Source organism: Crocodylus porosus, unplaced genomic scaffold (assembly GCF_001723895.1).
Source record: "Crocodylus porosus isolate Cpor-Errol unplaced genomic scaffold, CroPor_comp1, whole genome shotgun sequence".
Lineage (NCBI taxonomy): Eukaryota > Metazoa > Chordata > Crocodylia > Crocodylidae > Crocodylus > Crocodylus porosus.
In genome coordinates this window covers 12663551-12677623 of record NW_017728928.1, presented here as the reverse complement: position 1 = coordinate 12677623, position 14073 = coordinate 12663551, and the positions used below count along the sequence as shown (strand labels likewise).

General features: G+C 50.1%; 1 protein-coding gene across 1 annotated transcript in view; it reads left to right on the top strand.

Moving 5' to 3' along the window:
* Positions 1-322: 322 nt before the first annotated feature.
* Positions 323-14073, top strand: part of LOC109315220 (tripartite motif-containing protein 65-like) — a 28387-nt gene continuing 14636 nt past the window's right edge. Inside the window, exons 1-6 of the mRNA XM_019542817.1 lie at positions 323-839; positions 2227-2322; positions 2440-2673; positions 2829-2997; positions 3899-3982; positions 5782-6302. Coding sequence (XP_019398362.1) covers positions 393-839; positions 2227-2322; positions 2440-2673; positions 2829-2997; positions 3899-3982; positions 5782-6302 — 1551 coding nt within the window. The 5' untranslated portion in view covers positions 323-392. The remainder of the gene's footprint in view (positions 840-2226; positions 2323-2439; positions 2674-2828; positions 2998-3898; positions 3983-5781; positions 6303-14073) is intronic.

Genomic DNA, 14073 nt, shown 5'->3' with positions numbered 1-14073 from the left:
CAGCTGGGGGCCCCCTCCAGAAGGGCTTGCAGGGCATAGCAATGGGTGCCGAGGGGCTGCAGGGCTCTGCTGGGTTTGCAAGAGGCGGCCTTGTCTCCTGGCCCTCGGTGCAGCCACCTGGGCAGCCTTTTCTGTTTAGAAGCCCCCTTGCTTTGGGTAGCCCTGGGGCATGGGAACCAAGGGCTTGAGGACAAAGGAAAACCCTCAAGCCACCTGCCAAAGCTGGGAAGCGGAGAACGGTGCCCAGGCCTCTGTGTCTTTAAGAGCTGGGTTGGCTCTGTGCCTATCCCTCCCCTCTGCCAGACGCTGCAGCAGCTTCATTTCCTCCTCGCACTGCAGTTTCCCGGTTTCCTTACTCGGCCTGGGTGGCTGCTGCTCCGGCTTGGGGTAGGATGGCTTCCCCAGGGTCCCAGAAGCTGGAGGAGAAGCTGGTGTGCTCCATCTGCCTGGAGCTGTTCAGGGAAGCTGTGACCATCCCTTGCGGGCACAATTTCTGCCAGAAGTGCATCAGCAACCACTGGGACAAGCAGGAAAAGGAGGATCCCCAGGGAGAGGAGGCGTACACCTGCCCCGACTGCAGGAAGGGCTTCAAGACACGGCTGGAGCTCAAGAAGAATGTGTCCCTCTGCAGCGTGGTGGAGCTGGTCAAGGCGGGCGAGGTGCAGGCCTCCAGCATGGACGTGAAAGCCCCGGCTGACAGGGGGAAGTGCCCGCGGCATGGGCGGCCCCTGGAGCTGTACTGCCAGGAGGAGAAGGTGTGCATCTGCTGCGTGTGCACCGTGAAGGAGTGCCGGGACCACCACAGGGTCCTCTTTGAGGACGAGCGCAAGAAGAAGCAGGTGAGTCCTAGCTTGGTCTCCTCTGGGACCTGCCCACATCCTTCAGGCCCTGGAAAGAGCGGCAAGCTCTGTGTCAGCCTGACAGAGGGGTGCTGTCGAGGTCGGGGTGCAGGTACTGCTGTGGTTAGAGCCTGGGCTGGGGCACCAGGGTTCTCCGTCAGACCCTGGCTTGCTGCGTGGGGCCTGCGTTGCATGTGTGTCTGTTCCTTAGTCCAGAAAGGAGAGCGTCCCAGCGCACCTACACTAAAGCACCTTGAGACCTTCCACTGTCTTGCTACACAGAGGCTCAGCTCAAGTGACTGCTTTTGGGCAGTAGTTACTAGTGCCAGGCTTTTCTCCTCGCTGATCTGGACTAAACGTTCCAGGGCTCCTGCATTTGAATGTCACAATGTCCTGGTCAGGCACATGAAAGGAATAATGTTTACTTACGGTCTTGCACACGCTGGAGCACCTGTCTTTTCTCCACGCAGCAGGGGCCCCGCATGCCTCTCTTCTCCACAGGTCCCAGTGTGCCACCCTCCCACCCGTGCCAATCTCGGGGCCCTTAACCTGCCTAGCCATGCCACAGACCCCCTTCCCCTATACCAGCATCCTGCACCCCCCCATCTCCGTGTGAGAGGCCCTGTGTATCCCCACTCCCAAACCGGTTACCCCTCCTGTTTCTATCTGGGAGTTAAGTCCTGCCGAGAATCTCGAGGTTGAGATGGCAGGTGTTAGGTGGGAAGCTGCTTGTGGGTCTCGTTGCATCTATACAGAGTCGGAGAGATGTCTTGGAGTTGAGTATCGGGCACTACCGTGTTTTGCTTGGCTCAGCAGAGTCAGCTGCTGGGCAGATGCACCTGCTGCGTGGAAGGTCAAGAGGGAGTGACCTCCCTTTCCATGGACGGGTAGAAGGACCATGTGCAGGTCTGCCTCGTAGCAGCCCAGCACTGCGGCCTTTGAGCAGCGTCGGCTGAGCAGTGACCAGAGCACATGAGTGTGGGGAAAAGTGTATTTGGATTCACAGGGGGACAGTAGTGAGTCTGAAGGGGAGACAGCGCTGTGCAATGGCCAGGGCTCAGAAGGACCTATCACGTAACCACTTCTGCTCTCATGGCTTCAGCTGAGCACTACTGCCAAACAAGGAGGGGATGCTGACCCTCCTCCCTGACCTGCCTCAAAATGTGCAGATGCCAAGCACCATGTAAGAGCTAAATGTTTAGTATTGGTGATGAGGGGAAAAGAGGAAGAGTCTTTGCGCAAGGCATGGGCTGTGGAAAGCTGTGGGAGCCATCACAGTGGAGAGGGGCTTGAGCAGCCAGAGGGAGGTTCAAGTGAGATAAGTATTACAGGAGTGTGGAAAACTATGCTCCGCTATGTTACAGCTTGGGTTTCACTCTATTTTCAGGCCCTTTTAGAAGAGTTCTTGGAGAAGACACAACAGGAGGCAGCAAAGATCGAGGAGGAGAAGCGTAAACTGGAGGAAACGACGGAAGACATTAAGGTATCAAGGCAAATGCAGCTGCTGGGCTCGTGGGATTGCAGCCCTGAGCATGGCCTCCCCTGCTACGGGGCCTGTGGATTCTTTGTCCTGTTGTTTCAATTGACTTTTTCTGCCCAGGAATCTTCAGAAAAGCTGAAATCGGGGATTTTGAACAAGTTTACCCTGCTAATGGAAGCCCTGGAGAAGCAGCGGAGGCAGACAGTGGAGACGATCGAACGGGAGCAAGCTACTGCCCTGGGGCAAGTAGCAGAGAACTGGGCACAGCTGGAACACCAGCGGGCCACCCTCAGCCAGCACCAGGAGAAGGCCCAGGCCCTGCTGACCTGCACAGACGACAGGATATTCCTGGAGGTATTGACGACCAGACACAGTGAGGGGAGGGGAGGTCCTGCCTCCTTCAACCCAGAGGAAGAGGGATTTCTGCACCCCCACCCTGGGAGCAACTGCCATGGAGCCTTACATACCTGTGCCCTCTGCCCTTCCTCTCCCCTTCCCGCCCCATCTAGGATTTCTTGCAGCTCCCTTCTGAGACCCTAGAAGGTTTGCCAGCCATCGAGTTTAATGCTGCCAGCAAAGTGGATCCCATCTCTAAAATAGTCACTCAGGTCTCTAGGCTGTTGCTGGAGGATTTGCCGAAATCCCTGAACCCAGAGGTCACTGGCCCAGAAACCAAAGGTAAGCCCTTCCTTTGACATTTCCCCCACTGCCTACACGCTGCTCTGATGGGGGCAGTGTCACTCATCTCCGTGAGTCCCCACTCTGAAGGGTCTTTGTACTGCACCTGGGTGTTTGGGTGGCTCACGCACCGCATCATGAACGTCACCCCCTGCACTTGGCCCTAGGTGGGGCCCACTTGGCCACCCCAGGCCTTATTAGTAGTATTATTTAGTATTTAACTTGCAGGTTTGCCTGAAGATCAAACCCCTTTAGGCTTACCCTAGCCCAGTAGTTCTCAGCCTTTTTAGACTCAAGACACCCTTGGATTGACTTGAGGCACCCCTTGGATAATGCCAGCTCTTACTTCTCACTCTTTTTTTAGGCTACAGAAAAATAAGGGAGCAGTTTTCTTGTTGCAAACAACTCAGAGACCCCAACGATGGCTTTCTTAGTTAGAATTTCTGGGTTTATCTTGTGAATCGTGTTTGTGGCACTCTGGTTGAGAACTGCTGTTCTAGACGCTGTCCAAACAGAGCAGATGACATTTTTGCACAGCAAAGTGCTTACAGTCTAAAAGCCATTTCAGGCAGATAGGACAAAGGTCAGGCAGAGGTGCTTATAATATGTCCCCCCCCCCCCCCCCCAACTGCCATTGTGAGCACTTCACAAACTTTAACAGATGTAACCTGATTTAGCTGTTCCTCTGCAATATGTTTCTACAGAGGGGGACCTGAGGCACAGAGAGCCTAAGAGCTTATCTATACCGGGTCGTGAGGCACAGGGCTGACAATACCCCACACACTAGTCTGCCTGCCCCATCAGGCCTGGGTGACAGCATCTGAAATCCCTTCTCAGATGCTTCTATTTGAATGCTCCCTGCCTTGTTTCTGTAGCCCTCCCTTTGTCTTTCACTTTGCAGAGCCGATGGAGCCAAAGGTACCAGCTGTGCTGAAGGCAGGACCACCCCTTCTTGAGTGTGAATTAAGAGCAGGACTGCTGAGGGGTAAGGAGTAGGGATTGAGAGCTGGGGGTGTCGATGGAAGGGGAAAGAAATGAACATGTGTGGAGAACCTTTGAAGGAACTAGTCTTTCAATATGGGGCTTGTGACAATGAAGCAAGTTAGCAAGTCAAGGTCGTTCCTTGGGGTGCTTCCTAAGGAGTTGATCAAAAACTTGGAGCATTACCAAAGTGTTTTTATTGCAGGCCCTGACAGTGGGCCCTTTGTGAGCTCAATGATGCTACATCTGATTGTAGTTTGCAAAAGCGAAATACAATGGCCAGGAGAAGAATGGTTCATTGCCTCACAGGGCTGTGTAGGGTTTCATTCATGAGAGGGAAGTGCTTTGGGACTTCCATATGAATGATAACATTAGGTGTAGTTCACAGGGCACAAAATGACACTTACTGTTGCTCAGTTGAGTGATGGAGGGCATGTCTGCACCACCTCTGGGCTACGCCCCCTCATGCCAAATGCTGGATGCAAAGAAATGTAGCTGCTTTGGAGAAGCCCTAAGCATGCATCCATAAATTTGACCAAGACAGAGCCTGAGAGCAGTGCTGGGCACATGCTTAGGGCTGTTCTAGGCCAGCGATGCTCCCTCATGTTTGAGCTGGCACAAGCAGCATGGGAGCAAAGGGATGAGGCATGGTTGACAGTGGCATTCCTGGGTGTAGCCCAGGTGCAACGTAGACAAACCTTTAACAAAAGGGACCCAATTCTCCCACTGGGAATGGCTCCTATCCCATCCCCATGGTGAAAGTCAGTGCCATAGTTAAGTGGACTGGGGCAGAGTAATTCCTGAGTACACTGAAGGAGGGCATCTCTCCCTTTCACACACGCCCACTCTCTCGCTCCCTCCCTGATGTTCTGCCTCTGGCTTCTGTCTCAAGCAAGACTCAGATGCCAGCTCCAGACTGGCCGTATTTAGGCACAGAGCTTTTCCCGGGGAATGCCGAGAAGCTTAATCACTGCAAGCAGCTGCCAGGCTTCTGGCAACTGAGCACAGAGCGGGGATTTATCTCCCTGGCTGCAGCTGAACTGCACATCATGTGGCACTGCACAGGGCCTTAGAGACCAGGAAGACAGTCCCAAGAGGCTACTCCAGAGTTAGTGGGTAGCAGCTTCCTCACTCGCCCCTTCCAGGCCACCAAATCTGAAGTGATCCAGGCAATCTCCTGCTGGGCGCAGCTCCCTGATCCTAGGAACTTCATGTCTCCACACATGCCACTGACTTAACTTCTCTTGGCATTTCTCTCCCCCTGCATCACAGTCACCCTTTGGGTCAAGTGCAGTGTTTAACTGCTGCTTTTCTACTAGAAAGGACTTCCTGGGACACAGTGCTGTTGCAGGCATCACATCATATAATTCTTTTTATAATTTTTCTCCATTAAAAATAATTAGCTGTTTTTGGCTTCTGCTACTCCAATCAGAGGCAGTGACTTCACCTGCCTGCCAGGGACTCAGAGCTCTTTGCAGGCATTCCTTAATGCAACTGCTTAAAACTCCTGCCATTGTCTCTATTGCTGTTTTTAGCACTGGGGAAACTGAGGTATATGGAGGTGGACACAAACTGCCCAGTGTCTCTGTGCAAGAACTAAGATCTTGTGACTTCTACGCCTGCGTCCTACCCATGGCTACGGTTCCCCCAAGCGTGCTTTGCGTTCTCCATCTTCAGAGCACTGTCCAGAGCCAAATAATGACATGGGCAGGGGTGAGGAGGAGGGAGAGGTTAAGGTCTAAAGAAGAAACAAAGCTTTTATATTGCCCAGGTTGAGACTGTTCATATGTGTGTTGCTTGCAGATCATAGGGATTTGACCTTTGACCCTGACACAGCCAACAGGCACCTGCAGCTGTCCAGTCACAACCAAAGAGCCAGTCACCCTCGTTCTCATAATGACCAGGGTCAGAATCATGCAAGCAGGTTTGAGCTGTGGCAGGTGCTGTGCACCCAGGGCTACAGCCAAGGCCACCACTACTGGGAAGTTGGGATCTCCAGCCACTCCATCGTTGTAGGGATCACGTACAAGAGCATCCAGAGGAAGAAGCAAGGTGGTGGCCACAAATTCAACATTGGAAAGGATGGGTCTTCGTGGGGGCTGCAGATCCGGGAAGAATGCTACCTGGCATGGCACAATGGCCAGCCATGCAAGGTCAAAGAGCCCTTGTACAAGTGGATCGGAGTCAGCTTGGACTGTGACATCGGGCGTCTTTCATTCTATGGCATTGGGGACAAAATGAAGCTCCTTCACTGTTTCTACTGTGACTTCAAGGAGCCCCTCTACCCAGTCTTTTGGCTTTGCGAAGGCAGAACAGTCATCCTTTACTAAAGGAACTGAGCAAGCAATTTGTAAGCTGAATGCACGCTGTCACCAATGCATTTTTCCCCATCTTGCAACTGGCTTCATGGCTTTGCTTGGCAGACATAGAAATTGGTGGCAGCCTCCTCATGCAGCAAGCAGGTCTGGAGAGAGCACAGTGCCACTATTTCAACAGGGACAAGGCTGGCAGGTTACAATGACTTTAATGAGAAGAGAGACCCTTCAAAACCAAAGCAGTGTAGCTGGACTGCAGGTTGTTTGATTTGCAAATGAGCCAAGTGGAAGTAGACCCGCTGCCTTGTCTGTTACAAAGATCTCTTTGTGGAAGAGATGAAGCTGGAGGGGTTTAAAAGGTGCCTGACATGTGCCCATCGTGCAAAGTCCCATGCCCCCTTCCAGCCCATGTGGTGAAATCAACACAAATAAAAGGGCAGTGACTTGAGAGGCTCTACTAGAATGGGGAGAGGAAGGAAAAAGGCAGAGCTTGGTGCCCATTTCCTCTGCCTCCCAGAGCCCTGGGCAGCCACCATCTGGCTTGGATCTCGGGATCTGTGGCTCTAAGGAAACGCTGTGCACAGAGGAGATGCCCTTGGGATGGGATAGGTTCTTCATGGCGGTGGTGCTAAGTTGGGATGAGGAGGCTGTGTTACAGACCCAAACACTAAATCAGGGGGATTCCACGTTGTCCAGCTTGCTGACACTCAGGGATGGCTCCAAGGAGGAATTCCAGCCTGCCCTTTCTAATCTACTGTGTTTTCCTCTCGTCCAAGGACTCCGGGCATTCAGAGCACAGTAGAGGGCATCTACGGGATGTAAACTCTACCTGTTTATCAGCAGCCCCCTTCTGCATTAAAGTTCTGTTTTCTTATCTCCTGACAGCTTGCCTTTTGGTTTAGGATCAACGGAAGGGATGGGTTGGCAGCTTTGGGTGGGAGCTGGGGGAGAGGTCATTGTATCCACAAATCTCACCCGAGCTTCTCAGACCCTGCCCTGACCACATGCCTCCTCGCAGTCCGGTCCACCCCTCCCTGACACAGTCATGTCCCAAATTTTTGTGAGGAAGAACTCCAGAGGGAGATGAATTTGCTTGTATGTACGAGTTAAAGAGAATGGGATATCTGGTAAAAGGGAGGGCGGGTTGGAATCTCGTAATAACTCATAAAGCCACCAGCTGCAAAACCCCACAAGCCAGGGAGCGTTTCAGTAACTGGGTGGGGGTTTGCTTTCCGCCATCGCCCAAGCTATAACACGCTAATGGAGGGAGCTGGGACAGGCTGGGATCATTTTACTGTTCTTGCTCTGGTTGCCTCGTTTGGCAGGACAGAAAGATCCTGGCTGGCGTTAAGGGAAGATGCAGCAGGCGGCTGGTGGTGGTTAAAAAGCAAAACTGGCAGCATGAAGTGTTTATTATTCACAGGCCTTACTTGGTTTCAGTTAAAATGGGCAAATTGGCAACAGCCAGATGGCAGCAAACAAGAGACAGCGCTTTCTGTGTGGGTGAGTCGGTGTGTACAGGATTGCTGAGAAGGTCTTAGATTAACTTGTATTCATGTACACACACTATGGCCCCTTGGTCTTCGGTGACTGTGCTCATGGCTCAGATTGGAAGTGGTATTGACAATCTTTTAGGAGCATGGAAATGGCTCTCTGGAGTTCAATATCAGCCAAACCACTGACGTGAAAGAAAGTTAAGATTTCAGAAATCAGCAGTTTGCTTCCAACTGGATGCCTTGGACCCTTCCAGTCATGAACGTTCTTCCGACCAACATATCATTGTTCCTGCTTCTGCACCTAACTTTAACAACCTCTCTCCTGATAAGTAACCTTTCTTCTGGGTGTTCTGATGAAACCAAAGGAAGAGGACGGTAAAAAAATGTTGTCACCAGTGAAGTTCTGCCACTCGTGTCTGTAGCCGTAGCTGTGGCTTTGAACACTAGCCACCTGAATCTACAAAAGAGGAAACTGAACATTGATGCTCTGACAGATCCTTCCAAATTGCTGGTAATCAATTAGTTCACCTTTTGTTATGCACAGACACGCACACAAGCGCAATCAATGAGTTCACCTTTGTTACAGACACACGCACACTTTAGTTAATCTGTAAGGTCACTGCTACATGTCACATATATTATGCAATTAGCTAGTTAATTGTGCAATAAACTCAGGCCACAAGTGCAAAGTAATGATCACACAATTAGCTGATTAATTACTCAATACATTTAGACCAGCCACATGTGCCAACTAATTATCACAGCCATAACACGAGCCAACCAGCTATGAAGTTAGTGCTTGAAAATTTCATAGATTTCATAGACATTCAGGGTGGAAGATACCTTGGAAGATCGAGTCCAGCCCCCTACCCCAGGGGCAGGAAGTCAGCTGGGGTCATAGGATCCCAGCAAGAAAAACATCCGGGTTTCTCTTGAAGGTGCTCAGTGTAGGTGCTTGAACCACCTCCGCTGGCAGGCTGTTGCAGACCTTGGGGGCTCGGACAGTAAAGAAATTCTTCCTTACGTCCAGCCTGAAATGGTCTTGCAGGAGTTTATAACAGTTAGACCTCGTCATCCCTTGGAGCGCTCTGGTGAACAGAGGTTCCCCCAGATCCTGGTGTTCACCCCTGATAAACTTATAAGTGGCCACCAGATCACCCCTGAGCCTGCGCTTTTCCAAGCTAAGGAGTCCCATGGCTCTCAGCCTGTCATCGTAAGATCTGTTTTCCTGACCTCTGATCATGTGCATGGCTCTTCTCTGGATTCTCTCAAGCTTCTCCACATCCTTTTTGAATTGTGGAGACCAAAACCGGACTCAGTACTCCACCCTGGAAAAGGTGACCTTGTGTTACAAGAACCCCTCCAGTGAATTACCTCAAAGAGAGTGGTACCTGGGCAAAATATCCAAAACTTTTTTTTTTTTACAAATTCTTGGGCATGTGACCAAGAAGGGAATTATTTCTGCCTCAGACACTGCTAAGTGCTATTCTGTTATACTTGACTTTGCCCCAGGCAGCAATAAACAAGAGCAGATGACAACTCTTGTTTCTGCAGGTGACAGGACTGAGGCAAAAGAAGGCAGTGTTTTATCAAGGAATATTTCACTGATTTTTTTTTTTTAACATGAATGATTCTCCTAGTGCTTCAGGGATGTATGTGGTAGCCGTGTTGGTCTGAGACAAAAAGAAATGCAAAAATCTAGAACTCTTGATTCCAAAATGATACCTTGTCTTAGACCAACTGAGAAATTGCAAAAAATATGTCTTTTTTTCTGCAAGCTTTCAGGCTCATGCGCCCTTCATCAGGCTCAGGGAAAGCTCAAGATAGTCAAAGGTCCCCATACGTAGGAAATAAACTTCATTTTTGTACAGAGAAAGCAGAAGTTGGACAACTGTCCCTCTGGGTCCACAAGAGTCTCTTGGTGAGCTTGCTTTTTGTTGTTTAGATCAAGCAGGACTTCGTCCTTGGTGGTGTCAGATGGCAGGCAGGGAGGTGTAGAAATCGTTTTTGTTCAGCAATGAAGTTGAATTTTGCATCTTCCATGTTTCAGGGATGTATGTGCTGGCATGTATCTCCTCAAATAGTTAAAAGAAATTAAAATCTCAGTGATTGTACTGGTCCAAACTATAACAATGGGGAACATATGAAAGGCGAACACGGGAGAGTTCAGAAGAGATTTAGGGACCTTAACAAGAGAGTGTTTTGTGTCCCATGCAGCACACATCATTCAAATTCTGTGTTCAGTGATGCCTCGAATTCTTGCATTGGTGCCGTGGTGGTTTTCAACAGGTTGCAAAGCACTGATACTTCTTTTGCAGCTATTTCAAAACGATGGGATGTGATATGCCAAGCTGCGATTAATCTATGGGCAAAACAAAATGGAAAAGCCAGCTTGGTGCAACCTGTGTATCGCAGCACAAAACTTTGAAAGTCGGTGACATTTTTGTTTCAGTCTCAAGTCAGACCTAAGGGAACCTACAGGAACCAAAATCTGAAAGGGCCGGTGCTAAATTCCTCAATTCTCAAAATCTGCAGCTATCGATTCTTGCATACTGTGGTTGCGCATGAGTTACTTTATGAAGTCAACCTCTCAAGTAAAGTGTGTATTGAATAAACTAGGCCTCTAAAAGCTTTGAAGAGTTTTTCATGTAAACAAGCTAATGATAATGGATTTACAAGTGTCCTGGGCTGGTCAGAGGGAGCTGACCAATGACCTGAACATGGGAGTCAATTTCCCCATGAGAAAAACAACCACAAAGCAAGAGGTTTGCTTAAGAGCTGACGCAGCCCTTAACTACTCCTGGAAAGAACCAAGTCAGCGTTTTCTACTACATTTTGGATGCTGCTATACAGTCTTTTTGGGGGGAAAAATGAGGAACCTCATAACTTGTTTGAGTTTTCATATGAAGCATAACCCTTCTGCTGAGCACCTGTCAGCAGCAACAAGGGCCGGGTTCAGTTTTGGGGGTACTGAATATATTTTACCTTGGCTCAAGCCCCTGCTCAATGTACCTGGGACTAAATGAATCACTAGGGTGTCCAATAAAACCAACAACCCTTCCCTCACAAGCAGTATGAACACAAACCCCATGATTTATTACAGAGACAAATACCAGAACACAACATACAGTCAAGTAAAACAAAAACACTGTCCTGGTTCAAAGTATACCCTGTATCACCCCTACCCCTATTGGGGAGCCTTCGAACCCAGGCTTGGCAGTCCGAGAGTGGAAGAGTCTTGACCCAAAAGAGGTTAGTCCCTGGGAATTTGGGTCCATCATCTCCCTCGCAGTCACCATCCGCTGGGGGTACCGGTTTCTTCTGAGATGAGAAGGGCTCTTCGGTGAGTTTTTTTCTTGTTTTTTTTTAAGGAAAATTTTTCGTGCTCCAAGTCAAATCAGTCAAATCAATTCCAAATCCATGAGTCATTCAAGAACCAAATGTGGCCCTAGCAGCAAACGCCCTCCACCCCCATCTGGGGCTTCAGATGCTTCCAAATCCTTTGGCAGGCATCCTACTTGCAGGCCCAAGCTCAGAAGCTTGGGGTTCGGATGCCCCCGAGTTTGGCTCGCCCTTGGCCATATGGCTGCAGGAGCAAGCTAAGGAGTCTCCCGTTTCCATAAAGTCGGCGTGTAGCCAAGATCCTCCCACTGGAAGCTGGCCAGTAGGAAGCTAACTATAAGGCTCTTGTAGGGAGTCCTGTCTGCAAGTAGATGAGGGTGCAACCCTCTGCTACACAATGCCATTTTAATTGCATGACCTTGGTCAGGGTAGTGAGCTGATATAGCTCCACTGAGCTAAGAGAGAGAGCCCACCAGTCCAGGTGGCCTGAACCTTAAATCATTTTTCTGACCTCATCACCGGGCCCCAGTTGAGAAGCAGCCTCTTTCACACACTGCTAATGCAGACCAATCAATTCAAGGGGGGGTCACCACTCCAGGATTTGGCCAGAGTCACTAAAATGGTTTTATAGGTTCAGCTGAGAAATCTTAAGGCAATGGTCTGCGGTGCTGGGGTGGGGATGGGAGGTGGTCCTCTCCAGTCCTAGAGGAGGCACAATATACAACAATCACACAGAAAACATGATCATGCTTTACAGCCGAACAAGATACACAGTGACATGAAATGCTTTACAGCACAAAATGACGTGTACATTTTGGGTATGCTACATTAGTATCAAAGATGCAAAGCATTAGAAGAAGTGCCATCCTCTGACATAAGATGAAGCATGTTTTGCATTCAAAAGCTTGTCTAATTCCAGCCCAGCTGGTCTAATAAAAGCCATCTCCTTAAGAAATCCTTGCCTTTTCCACCATTCTTGGACCCTCACAGCTTTACCATCACCCTAATGCCACCATAAATGTTCTTGGCAGCTAAAATGTTGAATTTGCTCAAAACCTACCTGAGTTTCTGGGCAAAAAGTAAGCTTTTATCCTTTTTTCTTTGCTTTCTTTACATTCAGGAGTATGTTAGCATTGCCCATATCTGATTCCAGGGAAGAACAAAGTTTTTCAAGCATGTGAAGACATATTTGTGCTGTGTAGTGGCTCATTCTCAAACAGCTGGCAGGTTTTGCTTTTACAGGTTTCCCTCGCTTTATGCGGGTTCTGTATGTACGAATTCACTTTTATGCAATGACCCTTTTCATACCAAAAATTAATTATATGTGTGGCAAATACATTCTTATGTGATTGGTGTCTGCAGTCAGCTGAGAGCCATGAAGCTGCCCAACAGCAGCACCCATGCCGGCCACTCAGGGCAGCTGGTGCCTGTGCTTCTGGAGCTGCAGCTGCCTTGGGAGTGGCGTGATGCCACGTGTGTCCCTCCGCCAGGCAGGTGGGGGCACAGCCCAGTGGCGCTGCTCCTGGGCCAGCTGCAGCTGGGCGCAAAGCACAGCACGCAGCAGCAACCGCCTCTGCCAGGCTGCAATCCCAGCTGCGTGCATGCCCTTCCCCGCTCCTTCTGCAGCCACCAGGAGCCTGCATCCCCGTGTTTGGAGGGGCCGAGTCCTCTTCACCCCAGTCATCCTGTGCTTATGTGCACTTTCTGCTGTTGGTGAGTACCAAAACTGTCTTGTAAAAGTGGTAGAAATGGGTCTGGGGGTCAGTACAGTCGAGGTCTTGGAATGTATTCGTATTTGTTACATTGTAAAGTGGGGTCCCTTTACGTGAATTTGAATTATGCGCCATTTTCCATGAATGCATCTACATTATAAGGCAAGGGACATCTGTATGTGGGAGCTGAAGTCCTGACTGTGGACAGTATTGATCTAAGAGATGTCATCTATGTTTTCCTGTCTGCTGAAAGCAAGAACAGCCACATTCACTGAAAGTGGTGGCTGCTAGTCCCAGATCTTTGGGCTAATAAAGCTTGAAGGGGACTGGTTGCATTGGTTGATTTTCAAATTCTTCATCTTGTTTCACCCTTGCAACTATTGCTAGCAGAGAAACAAGGGCATTTGTTTTCATTCAGTGGCCTTCAACCTCTTTAGACTCAGGGCTCCCTTTGGGACATACCCACTCTGAGCTCCCACTTGCTTTCAGGACTAGGGAGCCACACTGGAGCAATGTTCCTGTTGCAAAACCCTCGGGAAGACCCTGCCAGCACAGAACATGTCTAGATGCTGTGGAGCCCTGGTGGAAATCAGGGTTTACCTTGTGAATGGCACTGCAGAAAAAGTGCTAATATTGTGCAACACCCTTAAAAGCATCTTCTGGCACCCGGCTGAGCATCGCTGAGCTCAGCAAGCTCCGGGAGCACTCTCTCATGATCAGGAGGGCCTCCTGCCTCCCCTGGTAAGCAGCCCTGCCTTCAGCCTGCCAATGGAGCATCTGGTTGGTTTTATAATGTGCAGATCGACCCTGCCTTCAGCCGGCTTGTCAGGGGGGAGCAGGAATCTCTCCTGATATAGCTCCCCAAGAGGCTGCTTAGCTCAGTGATATCTAGCCCCTCCGGGTTAGAGGGATGTGTGTGGACACATTCCCACCCTGCCACCAGGGTAAAAGGATGTGTGGAGTGGACACATCCCCCAACCCCAAGCTAGGGGGTTGTGTGTGGATACACCCTGCCAGGCTAGAGGGGTATGCGTGGACATATCCCCCTCAGGCTAGCGGGCTGTGTGGAGATATCCCCCTCAGGCTAGAGGGATATGCGTGGACATATCCCCCTCAGGCTAGCGGGCTGTGTGGAGATATCCCCCTCAGGCTAGAGGGGTATGCGTGGACATATCCCCCTCAGGCTAGAGGGGTATGCGTGGACATATCCCCCTCAGGCTAGCGGGCTGT